Here is a 19794-nt window from a genome sequence, read left to right as displayed (position 1 = left end):
AAACAGATGTTTGTCGGGTGCTGGTTTAGCGTGAATGGCATTAGCCTTGGGGACCACCCATGCCACTCCAGCTCCTACTCCCCTCATTCGTTCAGCTGCCCTGCCCGACTCCCTGTACCCTGTCTCTACATGATGCTTGCACCGACAGTTTCCAAGGTCACCATCTTCATTAACAACAATTATTCAAATGCTGGTTAGTTGCATATCCATTAAACTGATTCTAAAGAGATGCATGTGTGTTTGCGCGTGCATGTGTGTGTGTGTGTGTTTGTCTGTGTGTTGGAAAGAACATTATCCATGGGCCTAAAAAACAAAGCTCAGCCTGTCTTACCTGGGTAAGTTGCCTAATGGTTCATGTGCCTTTATTTTGTAATCTGTAAAATGGGCAAAATTACCCATCCTGGCTATCCTACAGAGCAGTTGTTACTCTATATGTGCATAAATAAGAATGAGGGGCATAAAAATGTACATCATGTGACAGTGCTTTGTATACAGAATGAGGCAACATATGAACACACACATGTAAAAACCACAGCAAACCCGTTTTAGCCTTATGAATGCTCTGCTGAAATGTGAGGCATAATTACTGTCATTTCATCATACAGGAACGATGAAGGTCTCACAGCTGTTTGTGGCTGTCTCCCCCTCCGCGGGCCCCAACATATGGAGAATTTTCCTAGCTTTGCTTTTCAGCATCATGGGGAACAGCTGATGAGGCACAGCCAGGCTGGCAATAGTCTTCCTGGAGCAAACTTGGCAGATCCCCTGTGGCCCCAGTGGCAGCGGGAGTGGGAAGAAGCCTACCTCTGCTCCCCTCCTCCCATCCCCCTCCAAGGTTCTTAGATGCAAGTGTAGTCCATAGTCCTCTGGACCAACTCCCCCAAAGGGACATTCTCCCTGCAGGGAATCCACAGTTTTTATGGGAAGAGCAGTAGGCACCGTCCCATCTTATGTGACCCCATTTAAGGTCACAGCACTCATTGGAATCCCTGAAAACTTGCCGAGTCAAGGCTGGTGGACACCCTGCTTCTAGGGTGACCCTCCCGCAGTCATGGGGTATGAGAGAGGATGGGACCCCTGCATTGGGGGTGGGAGAGGGAGATTCAGGTGATCATCTTGGGTAAAAGTCTTGCAAGGTTGGAAGACATCTTTAAGGCTGTGGAATCTGTACCCTAATCAGAGGTTGACCCCTTCTGCAGCTTTCCCACCTGGCGTCTTTTTCTCTCTGCACTAGTACTTCCCGCGACAGGGACTCCTTCCTTGCAAGGCAGCCCCTTCCTGGCCACACAGCTCTGACTATGACAGAGCTCATCCTTAGAATGAGTCAAACCCTGTTGTGGTCTTGGACCTTCTACTCACTGGTCCTGATGTCACCGCTTCGGCCACACAGAGCAAGGCAAAGCCCTCTTCCACTTGACAGCCCTGCGACTATGGCAGGCAGATGTCCTGCCCATTTGAGGCACCTCCTCTGGACACACAGCATCCCTGGTTGCTCTGATACACCCTCATATGACATCGTTTCAGTGCTTCATGGTGCTCCTGAGTTCCGCAATGGCTAGTTTTCTGACAGCAGGGTGGCCAGAACTGAGAGAACACTGGAGACAGCACTGTAGCCCCAGCTGGGATGCTGGTGAGCTGTGTCCCTGGGGTAAATGACTCCACCTCTCTAGGCCTTGTGAATGGAGGAGATTGGACAAAATAATCTCTTAAGTCCCTCAAGCATTAACAATCTAAATCTAGGATTCTCTGGGGACAACTGTGCTGTCTGAGCCGACTCCCTGGAAAGAACTTTTGGCCATAAGGGACCTTCCTTTGACAGGCCCTGTCTGGAAAGGGCTGGAAGATTAAAGAGTCTGTCCGACAGTCAGCTGTTGCTCATAACTTCTCCTGGAACTGATGGCGCAGGGCCTTGGAGGTTGAAGGATAGCTGCGTCTCCACTGGACCTCGCAGGTTTCTGGTTGCTGGTCACAGAAACCAAGTCTGTGCTAAGAATCTTAAAAACAAACACCAAAACCACCCGTGTTTCTGATGGACACAGGGAGGACACGTGAGCTGTGCTTTGCATGGGGATTGGAAGTGGGGGTGCTTTTTGGTCATCTCAATGACTAGGGTGGGGAGCTGCCGGCGTTTTGTTGGGGGAGGGATGGAATGTCTAATGACAGGGAGATTCCCAAATAATTCTGAATTATCATACCCCAGTTGCTCTCTTTTGTCAGAAAATTCCCCTACAGTGTGCTCACACTGTGGGGATGGTCTGAATCTAGCCTGTCATGTGCCTGCTGAGCCACACGTCGTGGCATAAAGATGTGAAATGCAGCTCTGCCACCATGAACTGTGCAACACCAGGAAATTATTTGACCTAAGAGTCTGTCTTCCTATCTGTAAAATGGGGTCTTGAACAGTAGCTACATCCAAGGGCTGTTGTAAGAATTAAATGTGCAATAATGCAAGAAAAAGGCTTCCCACCATGCCTGGCACAGAACAAATGCTAAAAAGAAATGATGGAGCCAGGCATGGTGGCTCACACCAGTCATCCCAGCACTTTGGGAGGCCGAGGCAGGCGGATCACTTGAGGTCAGGAGTTCGAGACCAGCTTGGCCAACATGGTGAAACCCCATCTCTACTGAAAATACAAAAATTAGCCAGGCGTGGTTGTGCATGCCTGTAATCCCAGCTACTCAGGAGGCTGAGGTAGGAGAATTTCTTGAACCTGGGATGTGGAGGTTGCAGTGAGCCAAGACGGTGCCACTGCACTCCAGCCTGGGTGACAGAGTGACACTCCGTCTCAAAACAAACAAACAAGGCACTGTGATGGGGGAGGTAGTGGTGGAGCAGGTGTGCCAGATTGGGTAGACATCACAGGCAGAGAGCATGGGACTTGGCCTGCTGCTCCCTCTTGTCCAAGGACCGTACCAGCTCAGGCTGCGTGGTACATGCTCTGATGCTGTCTGGGAGACTCAACCTTCTCCTTCCCAGGGTCTGGGCTCAGACTATTTCCAAGATGTGGATGCAACATAAAAGGTTTTTAATGAAGCAGGAAGACACCGTCTGGCTGGTCGTCCTCTGGGTTTTGAATGGACTTGGTGGGTGAGCTGGTGGGAGGATCACTCTACTGGTTGATCCTCTCTGGACCCAATTATTCCACCTCTGGGATGAGAACAATCAGAGTGAGGGCACAGAATACATCTTCTGTGAAAACCTTTGTGTGGAAATACAGTGAAGTAATCAACCTTGCAAATCAATCCAAGAAAACTCTCCAGCTCACATCTGCATGAAGAACTCTGCGTAAGGCCTGGGAGTTAGCAAAAGCTGTGTGGCTACTGCAATGCTCTGTTGCTATTGATTCTACCACTATTGTTTGCTTATCTGGATCGCCAAATTAAGTTAATTAATGTGGTGGTAGGGTCTTGTCAGCCAAGCAGATGACAATTGTCTGTCATTGGCAAAGGAAATACAGAAGTCCAGGATGGCAAATCTACTTTTCCGAAGGACTGTTACTCTCAGTATAGACAGAGGACATCAGTCTCAGAAATAGAATTTCTGGCCCTATGACAGACTTGGTGAATCTGTTATCTAAGACTCTGCATTTTTAACAAGTTCTCCAGGTGATTCTTATGCATATTGATGTTTGAGAACGACAGTTTTAGGTTATTATTATGATCATCATAGGTGAGCAGTAAATATTTGCTGCACAAGGATTCACTTTTCCCACAAATACTTACTGCTTGCCTGCTATAATGATAATGCTTGTAACGACAGCCACAAATACTTAGGTGGTGCCAGGCACTTACATACGCCAAAAACTGTCCCAAGTTCTTCATACGTATTAACTCATCCAACCATAATAACCCTTGAGGTAGATATTGCCACCACCTTTGTAAACATGGGGAAACTGAGGCACAGAAAGGCGAGGCAATCTTGCCTGGGGTTACACACACTGCTTGTAAGTGACAGAGTAGGGATTCAAACCCAGGGAGCCTGGTACCAGAGGGTGGGCTTTTCACCACTGTACTGTGTGCCTCGTATGTGCCCAGGAGACAGAGTGGTGACTAGACAGTCACTGCCCTCAGGAAGCTAATGGCCCTCAGGGGAGAGGATACCTACTCTCCCCTTGGCCCTGACCCTTCCTCCTGTCCCCTGCCCCCTGCTCCCCTGAAGATCCACAACCTCTCCTACAAATGGTTGCCATGCCCGGGTGAGGCTGCCTCTTGAAGGGTCTTGCCTGTCTCTGAGGGAATGTTGCAGGGGTCCCAGCACTGGCAGATACTCCTGGATGAAAAGTCCAGTGAATGAGACGAGTAAATATTGTAAGGGAAGAGAACAAAATGACTCATCTCCCAGTGGAGGTGGCGAGGTGTTAAGATTTCAGTCCCCTCGGGTTGTCCTTTACAATGATTACAGATGATGACATGGGGGTAATTCAGTGTGCGCCTCAGAGCAACCTCAGTCAGCCAGCTCCTCCCACTGCAGCCAGACACCCCCATCCCACACAGGCAGGTGGGGTGGGAGCCCCAGGGGTTACATACATGGGGCTGAAGTTCCCTTTGCAAAACTAATCCTGATACCCAAGCGGTGGAGGGCTGGCGAGTGAGTTGATGCAGTGGATACTTAGGTTTCAGCGGTGACCCTGGGGGCAGGCAGCCCAAATGCCTGGGGGCGATTTCTGGTTTAAAAATATTGCTGTGCTATTTCCACACTTCTAATCTCCTAGCAATTTGGAGCCTGTTTTACGAAACACAGCATCGGGGTGGTGCTCAATGTTAAACGGCAGAGAAGATTAAATGGGCTGAAGTCTGGGCGTCTGTCACATGACAACCAAGCCCATAACTTCCATTTTCTATTAAAAATCCATTTCCCCCTTTAACCAGAAGAAGCTTTGCTGTTGATCTGAGTGTCTCTCTATTTATGAAGTGTTCCCCCTCCTCTTCTTTCTTTCGGTAATATGCCTGGTTCTGTCTGCAGAGGGAAGAAAGAGCTGCGGGGAGTGACTGAGATTGGAAGGGAAAGGAGGAGTCTCTGTCAGGGGATTTGCTTTCCAAATTGGGACCAGCTTGGAGAGAAGACATGAGGGGAAACTTCATCAGAGCCCAAACTTTGAACTCAATGATGTGATGGGAAAAGCTCGGGTTTGGAGCTGGTTGAATTTTGACTCTGTCTCTTCCAGCTGTAGGATCTTGGAGAAGATGTCAACTCCTTCAGCCTCCTTTTCCTCACCCTTAAAATGAGGCTAACGGTCCCTCTGCCTCATACCTTTGTGTGGGGATTAGATGGCCAAGCCTGGTGCCTGGCACAAGAAGGTGCTCCATAAATGTTAGTCTCCTTTCTTTTGGGGACTCCACACCCTTAGGCCAATAAGACTTTAGGGAAATAGATGTCCAACCAAAATGCCACAGTAGTTAGACATGAGGACTACAAGGACTTGCATAACCTCAAGTGCCACTGTCGGGGACTGCTGGACACCTCAAACCTTGCTTTCCCAAGCTTGCAAACCTCCAAGTATCCCCCACTGCCTTTGACCCCCACTGTCTTCCACCACTGAGGCCCAAACTCAATCCAGCTGGTTTCGCCTCTTCTCCCCAAACCCACCCACTGCTCCAGCCTGCAAGGTTTCCACAGGGCCCCCTAACATGCATGCCTCACCCACTGTTGTTGGGCTGTCTTCTCTGGGAGTGCCCCCCCTTGTCACCCCACCTATCCAGGTCTTCCAGCTCAGCTCAGCTCCTACCTCTTCCCAACACTTCTTCTCTGGCTGCTGAATAACTTTCCCCTTCCCTCCCCATAGCTCTTGGCTAAATCAGTGCTTTCAGCTGGCCTCACGCATGGCCAGGTGCTATTGTTTAACCTCCTCTCCTGTTCCCCGTCTCCTTTATAAGCTCCTGGAAGGTGGAGCAATTCTCCTTGATGCCTCCCACCGTATCTGGGATACTGTGGTGCAGCAAGGCTGGTGCTTGGTAAATATCTCCTGAGGCGATGAACGTCTTCTCTGGTCCCTGGGTCAGAAATGACTGGGGAAGGAGGACACTGAAGGGTGCAGGAGTCAGCTGAGAGGAAGTAGCATTTGGAGAGGGCTTGGAATTCTGCAAGGCTGCAGGGTGGAGCTGTGCCCTTTCATCCCTGCAGTAATCTTAGGTACGTACCCTCGACCCCTCAGGGAGAGTGAACAATCCCCATCTCATATTAGAACGTCCTCATGGGGAATCAAGAACTGCCCCATTCCATTCCACCCTCTAGGCAGCTCTGGGAGGCAGCTAAGATGGTGCAATCACATCCTACCCTTTTGTAAAGGAGGCTCAGGAGGGCTAAGTGGCTTGCCTGAGGTCACACAGCAGGTGAGGTGTGAACCCCCAGAGGGGAGGTAGTTCTGTCAGACTTCAAGGCAGGGGTCTGGGTCCCCTCTGGTAGCTTGCTGGGGCTTTGTCACCGCTCTGAAGATTCAAATAAGTCTGAGAAGGTGGGGAAGCCCCTGCTGTAGAGGCCACACCAGACTCCATGAGGCCAGAGTGAGGACGTCAGGCTCCTACTACTCCCGCTTCTTTCCCTTGAGTTCTGAAAACACCCATTGCTTCTGTGGCCACTTACCCGCTGCCCATATGCCCAGCCTTCAATGTGGCACATAGCAGAGATTTGAGGTATTTACTGGTCTCTTGCCTCAGTTTCCTCTTTATGTATTTGCTCACTCCCTTCTCTTGGCAGGTAGGGCCAGGTTAAATTAATGCTTATTTAAGGGTTTCTGCATTCTGAGCTGACAGGTGCCTTGTGATGGTAAAATATGAACCCAATGTAAGTGCAAAATGCTATTGTTTTACACCTGAGGGTGATGTTTCATAATGGCAATGCACTGTCAGAGCCATACGCAGAAATGAATGGTGTGTCTAATCCTCCCTTGCTCCCCCAGACTCAGAAGACAGAAGCTCACATCCCAGGGTGGGAGAAATATGAGGCTCCTTGCCTTTTGCTATAAATCTGCCTTTTCATCAGTCCTGACAGGTGGCTGGACAATCCCAGTCCATTCATCAATTAAATCTACCCATTTGTAGTTGCTGAGAACCTTGTGTCCTTGGCTTCAGCAAGATCCGAGGCCCAGGAGTGCAGGAAGGCTGCTGTCATTGTGGTTGATGCTCCTGGAGGGAGCAGAAGGGGCCTGGGAAAGTGGCCATCTCAGGAGGCAGGGAGAGTGGAATGGATTTCCAGCCACTGAGAAGGAGAGTGGGATGTGTGTTTGGAATATGGTTGGGGTGGAGGAAGGGTTGGGGAAAGTACCCAGCCTGAAAAACCATATTCTGTGGTTTGATTTGTCTTCCATGGAGTTTCTGCAGTAGAGCGGGAGGTACATCCCCCAGCTCTGAGGCAAGGCAAAACTGGGTTCTAGCCTCAGCTCTGGAATTTGCACATTGTATCACTTTGGGGAAGTTAGTGAACTTCTCAGAGTCCTAATTTCCTTATCAGTAAAATGGAAATAATAACAATAACACCCCCTAGGGAATTATGAAGATTAAATATAATATCTGTATAATAGAAATACAGTATCTAGAATGGACCTGGCACAGAGCCTGGCCTGTAGTTAACAATGAAGTCAGTGGTGGCTATTATTATTGCTGGAGGTATTATCATTACAGAGGGTTACATCATACTTAGCCTTAAGAATTTACTTACCTTCTCACATGAATCAGTTCCTGAATTCCTCCTTGTCAGGGATTCTCTCGGCTTCCTAAGTCCATTTACAGGCACCATGTAGAGTCTTTCTGTAATGTGATGGATTTTTGGCTCCCAAATCCATGAAGCTGCCAGGGTGAGAGTGCCTGATTAACTAGGTTTCTCAGGAGGCACCCAGGACCCCCGAGCAATGTCCCTGTTCCCAAAAGCAAGGTATTGTCTGAAATACCCAGAATCCAACAGAAATCGCTCCCAGGAAGGAGTGTGCATGTCGTGTATGTGCATGTATGTGTGTGTGCACCTGTGTGTTCTTGGCCAGCTGAAAATGGAAGTTGGTGGCCAAGTTGTGTCTGAGGGAGGTGAAAGTCCCCTCTTTATTATTGCAGTGGTTATACTGTGGTCATACATCACAGAATGGTTAAGACAGTGACTGTAGGGTCAGATTGCCCAAGTTTGTGTCCCAGTGCCCTCACTTACTGGTTCTGTGGTCTTGGGTAAGTTGCTTTGATCTCTCAGTGCCTTAGTTTCCTCATCTGTACACTGGGATACTAATAGTACCTATGTTTTAGTGTTGTTGGGATAATTAAAAGAAGTCATATAAGTAAAGTCCCTAGCAACAGTGCCTGGCACATAGAAGATGCTTAACAAATATTTGCTGAATGGATGTCAGTAAGAAAGGCTTTCAGAAAGTGAGAAGAATCTTGGAAGTGGGACCTGCTAAGTGTGTATTCTAAGAGAAACCTCCTGAGCCTCAGTTTGCTGCCTGGTGAAATGGCATGATTTCATGCTCTTGGGGAACACTCTAGCCATAGCAAGTCGGTCATGCTTCCAGAGCTTCTAAGGGTCCTGTGCAGAGCAGAGTTGCTCGGCCAATTTTGTGACTGTCACAAGAGTAGGCAGCATGAGAAGGAGAATGGCAAGGCCATGTGGCTCCCTTCTCCAAGAAAGTGCCTTTCAGCTACTATGAGTGCAGTGCCTGGTGGGGACAGCAAATGCATTTGCTGCTAAGAGGATGCTCCTGACACCGCAGCAAGAAGCCCACGAATGTGTTTTCCAGCACATCTGCTAATGGCTTCATCACAGCTTTTTATGAGATGATGTGAATTGCTCTGACCAATGAGGCTTAATGGCCTTCCTCAACGAGCTGCCTGGTATATTCTCCCCGGAGGCTCGGCTCAGAGTTAAGCCAAGAATATTAATATGGCCGGATGTGGGCCCTCCCCCATCCTATAAAGTTGTGGAAATTGAGGTCAAGTTGGGTCCCCTGCAACGTTCTTTAAACAAGCAGCGGAGTGGTTTGTTTGCTCGTTGATCTTCCTGGTGGAGAGGGAGTGGTTTCCAGCTAGAGACCTGGGACCCTGCCCTCTCTTCCTCTGGGTTGGTGTCCACTTGCTAGGCAGTGGATTTCTTAAAGGGGCAGGCTCCTCAAGAGGAAGGGGGGCACCCCTTGATTCCAACATTCAGGGCTACTGGGATAAGAGCAGGAAATATCTAGGCCTGATGCTGGGATAAGAGGAACAGATGGCCAGTCCCCCCAGTCAGGTGGCCCTGCCACTGCCAGCTGTAATCATAAGAACATTCTCCCATGTGGTTGAGGGTGGAATGGCACCATGTCAGAGATGGAAGGGGGTCTTTGCAGTCTTGCCCATCCTCTCCCTCCACTTTCCAAGTGAAGGAGCAGATGATCTGAGTGAGGAAGGGAATTGCACAGTCACATGGTGTCAGGGCTGGGTTTAGAAGCTGGGTCTTTTGGCCCTAGTCTAGACCTTATCCACCCACTCTTCTGCTGGCCCTCATTCAGTCCTCTGTGGCAACACATTTCTCAAATCGGCTGTCAGGGTCTCCTGCACTCTTCCATCTTCCATTCCAGGCAAGCATCCCGGCTCCTGTTAGCCATTCATCTCAGAGCATGGTCTTGAGACCTTTTGCAACTTTCATCTGTGAGATGGTAGAAAGAGCACTATAACTCTCTTTCGGAGCAATGGGGTCACATTTTAGTTCTGTAACCTAATTGTGTGATTCTGAACAAATTCCAAAAATCCCGGAGTTGTCTTTTTCACTTTTCTTTTTTTTTTGGAGACAGAGTCTTGCTCTGTTGCCCAGGCTGGAGTGCAGTGGCACGATCTCTGCTCACTGCAACCCCCGACTCCCGGGTTCAAGCGATTATCCTGCCTCATGCTCTCGAGTAGCTGGAACTACAAGCACGCACGCACGGCTAATTTTTGTATTTGTAGTAGAAACAGAGTCTCATCATGTTGTCCAGGCTGGTCTTGAACTCCTAACCTCAGGTGATCCGCCCGCTTCGGCCTCCCAAAGTGCTGGAATTACAGGCATGAGCCCCCGCACCTGAAGGCTGGGGTTTTCTATGGATCAGGAACTGTCTCTGATTCACCTTTGCCAGTGCCTGCTATATAGTCAGTGCCCAATAGGTGCTTACTGAATGACTGATGCTTGAAGGTCAGGTGAATGAGTGCAGCCTGTCGCAAGCCTCCGTGGCTTGTGTGAGTATTGTTAGAGCCCATGCTAACCAAGTCTCTCCCCTTGCCTCTCCTGCAGCCCGCCCTGAAGATGTCGGCACCAGCCTCTACTTTGTAAATGACTCCTTGCAGCAGGTGACCTTTTCCAGCTCCGTGGGGGTGGTGGTGCCCTGCCCCGCCGCGGGCTCCCCCAGCGCGGCCCTTCGATGGTACCTGGCCACGGGGGACGACATCTACGACGTGCCGCACATCCGGCACGTCCACGCCAACGGGACGCTGCAGCTCTACCCCTTCTCCCCCTCCGCCTTCAATAGCTTTATTCACGACAATGACTACTTCTGCACCGCGGAGAACGCTGCCGGCAAGATCCGGAGCCCCAACATCCGCGTCAAAGCAGGTAAGGGACAAGATGCCTGCTGCGCCAGTGGCACAGGAGAAGGCTGTGCCGTCATTCTGAGGGTATGTGTGCAACATGCTCGGGGCGGGGGGTCTTGCAAGAAGTCATTCTCCCAAGAACAGTTTTGCTGTTCACTTTTTAATCTTAGTTTACCACTTGCTGTGTGTCCATAGGCATAAGAGACTCTTTCTCTTTCTCTCTCTCTTTTTCTCTTTCTTCTTTCCTCTTTCTTTCTTTCTTTCTCTCTTCTTTCTCTTTCTCTCTTTCTCTCTCTCTCTCTCTCTTTTTGAAACAGAGCCTCACTCTGTCGCCCAGACTGGAGTGCAGTGGCGAGGAGACACCTTCCTAAGCTTCAGTTTTCTCATCTGCAAAGTGGATGCAACTACCTACCTCTGTATCACCACATGTGATGGTTAAATGAGATGGTGCTCATTTAAATGAGGTGCTCACTTCAGCCCTTGACTTATAGAAAATCCACAGTGAGGTTTTCTTGAAGCCTTTTATTGAAAAATAATACATAAAGAAAAGTGCACACATTATAAGTATGTAGCTTGATGAAATTTTACAAAGTTCAACTAACACTCAGATCGAGAAATACATCAGGAAATACATCAGGACCTGAGAAGCCTTCCTCAAGCTTCTTTTCCCACACTATTCCCCTAAGAGCCACCACTATTCTGATTTCTAACAATATAGATATTTTGCTTATTTACGAACTTTATACAAATGGAGTCCAATGGTATATATTGTCTAGACCTTTTGCTCACCATTCTGCTTATGGGATTTACCCTTACTGCCGTGTGTGGTAGGAGGTTGGTTGGTCTCACTGCCGTCTAGTGTGCTATCATGCAGCTAGAACACACTTTCTTTGTCCATTCTACTGCTGAGGGGATGTCTGAGGATAACATATCTCATGAGAAAAGGCATTTTGGTAAAATTAATAATGAAATACTTTTAGCAGTGAAGGATTTTGGTCTTTGGAAGAGTAGATTGAGGGAAGGAAGTAGGGTTTCTCAGGTGGTCTACTTTAAGAAAAAAGAAAGTCTCATTTCTCTGGATTAGGTCACCAGGCCAAGGGGACAGCTTAGATCAGCCATTCTTCACTAGGACATCAGGGTACACTGGCGTGTCATAATCAGTGGCAAAGTGGGTCTCAGATCATTATAAAGCACTGAAGTTTTGGGAATGGTTTTCTACTTAGAAGAGCTTTTCAACTTAGAGACCCAGCCCACTGCAATGGTGCCAGGCCTAGGTCACGCCATCTTTTCCAGGGACTGTATTGGGCCAACCAAGGAGAGTGGTTCTGGGAAAGGCCTCCCAACCAGCATGTGGTGACAGACCCTCTCTGACTTTTTGGAGTCCTTTTGCCTTAGGGATACCTCTCATAAGAGCAAGTTTTAAAGTAGCTGGGAACGGGAGTGTGTAGGGGTGAGGTGGGGTGAGAGCTCTGCCTCATTCCATCGGATGGTTTGGGGCTAGACCTTGAGCTCTTAGAACACAGAGATTTGCTCAGGGTTTCTCCCTGGGCTCCCCATGGACTCTTTTTAGGAGCAAGTCCTTTGCACTGCTCAACCCCAATGCAACACCAAGTGCTGGACTAGGAGCCCTGAGGCCTGGATTTGGAGCCCAGCTCTGGCCTCCACAGCGTGGAGGATTGGGTTAAGGGGAAGGGACCATGTTTCCTGTCACCTCCCCCTCATTAGGTTAGGATGCAGTTTTCATAGTAAGTGTATAAATGTGTTTTTACAAATGAAGAGATTAAGACAAAGAGAAGTTAAGTCACTTGTCCAAGAGTACACAGCCAGTTAATCACAGACGTGCAGCTATCATGAAAAGTGACATTATCAAAGTGCTTTGCTTGTGCTGGGCCTTTCATATGCTGCTCTTATGGTGATTTCCTTTTACAAATGAAGAAACTGAAGCTCCAGAAGGTTATCCAACCCTTGTCCAGGATCACACGGCTGGCCAGTGGAGGAGGCAGGGCCCACTTGTTAGATGCCATTAACCATAAACCTCTGCTGACTCCCTGGGACATCACGGGTGGCGTGCACTCCAGCCCGCCCTTTCCACTCCACCACCCTGCCTCCCTCCAAGGTCCATTCTCCTTGTTCTCCTCTGTGCTCTCCCATATCTGGAGTCAGGGCCCTGCCCAAACCCATGGAAGGGCTGGACCACAGATCCACACAGCCACCAGTGCCTCTCCTTTCTTCTCTTTCTTCCACCTCAACTACATCTCCTCCTCATCATAGCCACAACTTGGAGAAGGGGAAAGAATAAAGGCCGAGGGAGGGCCAGGGAGAGCCAGGCTGACTGGAAACACAATAAATTAAGAGACTCTTGATGATGCCAGAGGGGCTGCAGGTGCACAGTCAGGGGGTGGGGATGGGCTGCCAGGGCCCTAAGTGTCACCTTGGCAACCATCGCAGGGAGAGGAGGAGGGCACGCTGCCCAGGTGCCTGCTGAGGGACAAGGTCGGAAGGCAGCAGGGCTCTGGATGTTCCAGCTTTACTTGGCAGAGAAGGGCGTGGAAGGATCAAGCGAGGCCTGGGAGAGGCCAAACAGGGGAGGACAAGGCAGAGGCAGAAGCCTGGGTCCCATTCCTAGGGCTGGGTCTGCCTGCCTGTAGGGGCCAGACACATGCAGTGGCTGCAGGTGGCAGTGCCCCAGAAGCCAGCTGAGGCAGGAGGTGGGCACTGTGGGGGAAGGGATGGTTCTGAAAGCAGGGACAAGGTTGGTGGTCAGGGAGGGGTGCTCTAGAGGCTGCAGCCAGGGTCAGAAGCGGGGAGAAAGCGGCAAGAATGCTCTGTTTTGGAGAATCTTGGAGACTGTGTCCATGTCTCTGGAGTTCTGTGTGCTCAGAGACAATCACAGTCCCAAACATTCTCTCCCTTTGTCCTTGTAAGTTCAGGATCTGAACTACATTTCCCAGCCTGCCTTTCACATTGAAGAAGCCCAAAACTCAGTTGTTAGAGCCTGTGTCACAGGTTTTGTTTGGGTGCATTATGGTCACTGTGTCCAAAATAATTGCCACCCTGGGTCTAACAATAATTCAGGAAATCTGGTTTGGTTTTCTTAGGGGAATTCTAGCGTATTTCCGTATTACCTGCACATCCCTTTGGTCAATATAACATTGCAGGGCTTAGGTGCTGCCCTCAAGGCTTTTAAAATCTAATATGATTTGCTAATACCGAAATGGGAAAGGTTGGAATTTGGATGGATGGTCTTGCAGAGGGAGGCCAGATATTTTTGAGGGAGAAGAGCCTGCCCAGTAGGATGGGGAGGAGGTTGATGGAGAAGGAGTTGCCCAGACAAGAACAAGATCATGGCAGGGGCTTCTGGGCTGGCTAAGAGGGAGGGGGGAAGGAAGAAGTGAAGAAGGTGAGGCTGAAGGAGCAGAGGGAGTTGAGCTGACTCTCTGTTCCTTTCTGGGGACCCTCACCACATCCTTGTGACACTCTTCTCTTCCCTACTGCCAATCTCTCTGCAGTTTTCAGGGAACCCTACACCGTCCGGGTGGAGGATCAAAGGTCAATGCGTGGCAACGTGGCCGTCTTCAAGTGCCTCATCCCCTCTTCAGTGCAGGAATACGTTAGCGTTGTGTCTTGGGAGAAAGACACAGTCTCCATCATCCCAGGTAAGAAGCGTCCTGGGGCTGCGGCAGACGGGTGCTCGCTTTGTGGGGACTGGGTAAAGTAGAGATGCCTGAGCTGGTTGTTGAGTTCAACAAGATCTTGAGATTGGTCTTGGGGAGTGATTTGTTATTGTTCTGGTGATGCTTTGGCAAAAAAAAAAAAAAAAAAAAAAAAAAGTGTCTTTGGTCTTGGTTTGGCACGTCTCTGTGTGGAGTGTTGAAGACCCACACGCTGGTGGTCTTGACTGGGTGTGTGAGGGTGCCATCAGACACCGAGTGCAGTGGAAGCCCCATCCTTTCTGACTGCTGGGGTTTTGCTTGACCCAGTCCTGAGGCAAGGCTGGAAGCACCTTACCTGCGAAAGGTGGCAAGGGGACGAGGGATGAGAATAGGGTTTGTGGTCTGTGTTCCTGCGTTGTGTGACTAAAACAGTGAGCACTGCCTCCCTGGAGGACCTGATTTCAGGAAGCATGTGTATGGGGACTTTCCTTCTTTCCTTCTTGCATGAGTTGGCTAAAGACTCCATCGGAATTCTAGCTGGCCTCGCTTTGAGGCTGATGTTGGGAGATGGGGTTCATACCATGTTGTGGGTTCATCTCATTACAGCTGCTGTGATTGCGAGTCCCTCATTATTGGCTCCTTTTACCTCTGTGGGGTTGTGTCTCCCACAGGAAAACAGGTATGGAAGCCCCAAGAGAGGACCTCAGGTCCTTAAAATACCTCTAGGCCTCCATTTACAAAACTGTGGGATTTTTCCATCACCAATTTCTTCATCTCTGCACATTGCCGGGGTTCTGCTGCGTTTTCTTCCTTTCTCTACCAAGGACCTTTGTTTCCCTTGCTGTAAATTGGAGCAACTTGACCAGGTGACCTCTGAGTGCCCTTTGAGCATTAAGGTCCCATAACTGATTGTATGAAACGATTCTTGTTCCTCAGGGTTGATGGTTTAGTTGGGGAAGATAAGACTTCTATTCATGGAACCTTTAAAGCAAGCGTTCTTAAGCCTGCTACCCATTTAAATCCCCGAGGAGCTTCTTTAGAAATACCAGTGCTGGCCAGGTGCAGGTGGTTCGTGCCTGTAATCCCAGTACTTTGGGAGGCTGAGGTGGGTGGATCACGAGGTCAGAAGATCGAGACCATCCTGGCTAACACAGGGAAACCCCCTCTCTACTAAAAATACAAAAAATTAGCTGGGCGAGGTGGCGGGCGCCTGTAGTCCCAGCTACTTGGGAGGTTGAGGCAGGAGAATGGCGTGAACCCAGGAGGTGGAGCTTGCAGTGAGCCGAGATCGCACCACTGCACTCCAGCCTGGGTGACAGAGCAAGACTCCATCTTGAAAAAAAAAAAAGAAACACCAATGCTTAGCCTCAAATCAACTGAATCAGACTCTCCCAGGAGTAGAGCCTGGGCATCAGCCTTTTCAATGCTCGCTAGGTGGTTCTGATGTGTACCTAGGACAAGAACCATGCTCTGGCGTGTTGACAGCTAATGCAGCAGGAGACTTTCTTTGAGACATTAATTTGCCTTTTACGCTCAGTACTTTTTCCTTCTCTCAGTTCCAAGCAGATGGCTAGGCCATTATATCTCCAGACTTCAGAGCTGGTAGCAGGATGGGAATTCGAAGCTCCTGGAAGACAGCTGCTCCTCCTGTCTTTTGTAAAACCATAGGCTAATAGCAAAGGTTAGGAAGGGTATTTTGTCTGGGGAGGAGAGCCTCTGAGGGCAAAGAACAAAGAGGAGATGAAAGGATGCCAGGGTTGGGGACCGTGCGGAAGACTGCTCCCTGGACGCAGCCAGAAGAAACGGTTGGACCCCGCAGGGGTGGCTGTGTGGGGCCCTTCAGGGTCCGGGACTGAGGCCAGGGTTCTTGTGTTCAAATGAGTCACAAGGTGCACAGCCCAAGAGCCAAAGCAATCATTCAGGCAGGGACCATGGGCTGGTGAGGACCAGAGGTACCCCGGACCTTGGCATACCCTGGGAGAAGCCCCAATAATGTTGGGGACAATCTCTTGCCTATCTAGTAGAGTCAGATTTAAGGTGATTTAAAGAACATAAAGAAATGTGGTGTTCCCTATATACTTAAGTTTATGGACTAAGCATTATATCCATTAAATAATGGTAATTTTTGCATTACAATTTGGGGGGTGCTTACTATATCCCAGGTACAGGGCTCAGAAACTTCCATACAGGATCTCTTTTTATCATCACAAAAAGTCCATAAATGTGTTTTCCCCTCTCCACTTTACAGAAGAGGAAACTGAGGCTCAGAGAAGCAAAATACCTTCTGAATCACACTGAGCAGAGGGTGGGGCTGGAACCAGAGTCTGTTTTTTCAACCTGTGTGTTTAACCCCACACAGACATGCTTCCCCCACAGTATAAATGTATCCAGTAAAGTGTTACTCTAGCTACAGTGGAGGCTTTAAATGTGTGCTGTAGGCAGTGAGGGCTTTGACTTTAGGAAGGGGGACAAATTGATGTAGGGACGACTTCATGGAATCAAGTGAAGTGTGGTGATTAAGAGCCTAGAATCTAGGACCAGACTACCCGCATTTAATACTCACTCCATTGCTTACTAGCTGGGCGAGTCGTTTACTCCCTCCATTTCCCCACCTGTAAAATGGACTCATAGGGTTCGAGTAAGAATTAAACGAATCAATATATGAATAATGTCTAGAACACTGCCGGACACTGCTGAGCACAGGTTATAGCGATTATTAGGTGGAAGAGAGCATTGGCGCTGGCTGTTTGCTGCGGTGGTGTGTGTTTCTGGTATGGAGTGGTGTCTGTGTTCCCCACACGACTGCAGTTCCCACGGGCCAGCACTGGATCGTTCTCATCCACACATCCCCACTTCTGCACTCAGGGTAAATAAAAGCTCACTAAATGATCAGTGAGTAGATGAATGGGTGGCTGCAAGAATTCATGAGGAATCTGGGGAATGTCATGGACAGAGGCATGGAATAAGGACAGCAGGCTGGGCGTGGGGTGGGGAGAAGACCAGATCAGATAAGAGAGAAGGAAGGTTAACTGGTTCCTGTGCTTAGGAGCTAGAGGCAGGGAGCTTCCCCCAGGCGGCCCTTGTAGTTGGTGCTTCAGGGCTGTCTTTGATGTCAAGACTGGGCTGGTGGCCCCAAAGGGCATAATTATCAGAGAAGTGGACTTGATGCTAATCTGCGGGGCTGTGTTAAGCTTTGGTTTTGCAGAACCCCTTTCTTTAGTTTGGCCTTGGAGAATTTTCTTCTCCTGCCCAGCCCTCCAGCCCTATCCATAATCATTCTAGATCATTCTACAGCTACATGTTAGATCCAGGGCCAGTCTTCCCCAAGCACAGAAATCCAACTAGCATGATCATGGAGGACTCCATGAGAACCAGAGAGAGTGGAGTTTTGTCTTGTCCAGGCTCTGTAGGTGAGGGGACCAGAACTCGGGCCCACATGCCACATGCTTTAATTTTGGCAAAGGCAAGTAGTTTGATTTTTTATAAAAATAGTATTTTTTTCCACTAACCATATTCACACTATGCCCAGTATGTGTGCTGTGTGTGTGTGTGTGCATTTTGAGGTGGGGAGGCTGGATGGCACTTCTCATGGTAGGGGAAGATTACATGGCAAGTTGCCCTGAAGGTTAATGGAGGATGGAGGAGCCAGGGATACTTCCCTCTGATGCTTCAGGATCAGCTTCCAGAGCCAGAAGAACTGTGTCGACTTTGATTTCTGGATCTACAGGGCTGGGCTCAGCTTCTCCACAAACCGCAAGTCCGGGAGGAGCTGGAACACAGAAGGAGGGGCAGGGAGACTGGTGTGGGCCCATCAGAGCCCCAGGAGGCATGCCCTTGGGGATGCAGGTACCCTGGGAGGAGGGGACCCTCATGTGGTTGCAGCCCCTGTGGATGGGAGCTGGCTGTCCCACGCCTCTTTCTGAGGGAGTCTGGGAAGAATTGAAGGCTTGGGACCAAAACAAGCTCCATGAATTGGGTGTTTACTCACAGGTTAGCCTTCCTGGCTATCTCTGGCTATCCTGAAGCTGGCAAAGGAAACTCTCAACCAGCTTTTTGGCTGTGCTTTGCCCAGGGCAGTGACAGGCTAGAGAAATAGCTCAAAGTACTACCCTTTAGCCACCTACTATACCCGCCTCCACTCCCTCAAGCAGGTCATCTTTCCATCCTGCTGTTTAAAGATGTGTGTATAAAGCACAGAGCCTCTCACTTTGTATCTGGCAGACTCCCACCCTTGCTTCTCTCTCCAGGGATTTGGTCCTGGTGTGAACTGGCTCTCCAAGGCTGGCAGGGTGGGGGTAAGAGGGCCAAGGGCTGTGCACAAACATAAATTAAAATTAAAGCCTCCAGTGAAGCTGAGATGTGGTTTAATTTCCCATCTGCATGATCACCATTACAATACATGTTATTGGATATAAAGATAAATCCGGCCCTGTTCCTAATAGCTTTTAATTTCCACCAGACCTGATTATATCAATGCGGGCCCCTTGGAGTTTCCCAGCATGCTCTTCCCCAGCATCCTGACTGGCTCTCTCGGCCCCAGCAGGGAGTTTGGGACACTGCTCAGATGCGGGCCAGATGTGTCTGCTGCTGCTCAGGAAGACAAGCCTGCATCAGCTCCCTTGTCCATGCAAATGGGAATAGTGAGTTGTCACCATGCCTTGGCCGGCTAAAAGTGTGCTGAGTACACTGTTGTGAGTAGGGAGACACAGGGGCAAGGAGGCTTCTGGCCAGAGGGGTCCTGTGACATGAGAAAAGGTCTCTTAGTGTCGTATAAGGATTCTATCAGGCAGTGCTTCCTTCCAGGAGCCCGCCTTTGGCCAAGAGAGCAAAGTAAACTACCAGCCTCCCTAGAATAATTAACTCCAGAGTTCCGGGGTGCCAAGTGGGTTTTCATAGCTCTCATTCGATTCAGCGATCTCTTCTGCCTGGGGTACAGTGGACGCCTCCTCTCTGTTGACGCCCTGCCCCTCTTTTGTCCCTTACACTTTTGTCCCTTACTCTTCCATGAGGCCAGACATAGGCCTGCCAGGCAGACAGTACTACCCTGGTTTCGTTCCCGGAGCGCTGCCTTCATTCTGTCTTGCGTCCTAATCTGTTATTTCTGTCTGTCTGCAGCAGGAGGGTGTACGACTGTATCTTTTTCATCTTTTATCCCCAGAACCAGCACAGCACTGTCACAGAGGAATAATAATAATAATAACAAGATTAATGATAATACCTGTCATGTATGGAGACCTCTTTTGGGTTAGGCATTTTACATATATTATCTCTAATCCTCACAATAACCCTTTAAGAGAGATACTGTTTTTATGTTCTGTTTTTGTTTTTATTTCCTCATTTAATAAATGAGGATGTTGAGGTCCAGAGCAGTTAAGCACGTTACCCAAGGCCACAGCTAATAAGAGATGCGGCCTGGATGTGAGCTGGTCTTCCACGTTCCTCTACTTCCCGCCGCCTCTCCGGAGCAGGCTCGGAATCGTTAGGAGTCGGGTGTCCTTAGGTTTCAACATAGGAGGAGGGCCCATCTCTGTCTCCTGCACTTGCCTGGGAACAGAAACCTATCACCAACCCTTGTGCTGACCTCTGGCTGTGTGTGCAGTGACCAGAGGCTTGGGCTTCTCTGAAGGGCAACAGA

At 49.4% G+C, this 19794-nt stretch overlaps 1 protein-coding gene across 3 annotated transcripts in view; it reads left to right on the top strand.

Moving 5' to 3' along the window:
- The window catches only part of DSCAML1 (DS cell adhesion molecule like 1), a 378285-nt gene that overhangs the window by 24018 nt on the left and 334473 nt on the right, over positions 1-19794 (top strand). For all 3 annotated transcript variants that reach the window (XM_030918019.1, XM_030918020.1, XM_030918021.1), the window contains exons 2-3: positions 10211-10528; positions 14016-14162. In XM_030918019.1, the coding sequence (XP_030773879.1) occupies positions 10211-10528; positions 14016-14162 (465 nt within the window). The remainder of the gene's footprint in view (positions 1-10210; positions 10529-14015; positions 14163-19794) is intronic.

The sequence above is a fragment of the Rhinopithecus roxellana genome, chromosome 15, assembly GCF_007565055.1.
Source record: "Rhinopithecus roxellana isolate Shanxi Qingling chromosome 15, ASM756505v1, whole genome shotgun sequence".
Classification (NCBI taxonomy): Eukaryota; Metazoa; Chordata; class Mammalia; order Primates; family Cercopithecidae; genus Rhinopithecus; species Rhinopithecus roxellana.
Note: the sequence above shows the minus strand (reverse complement) of the source record. Positions and strands in the feature narration are given on the sequence as shown.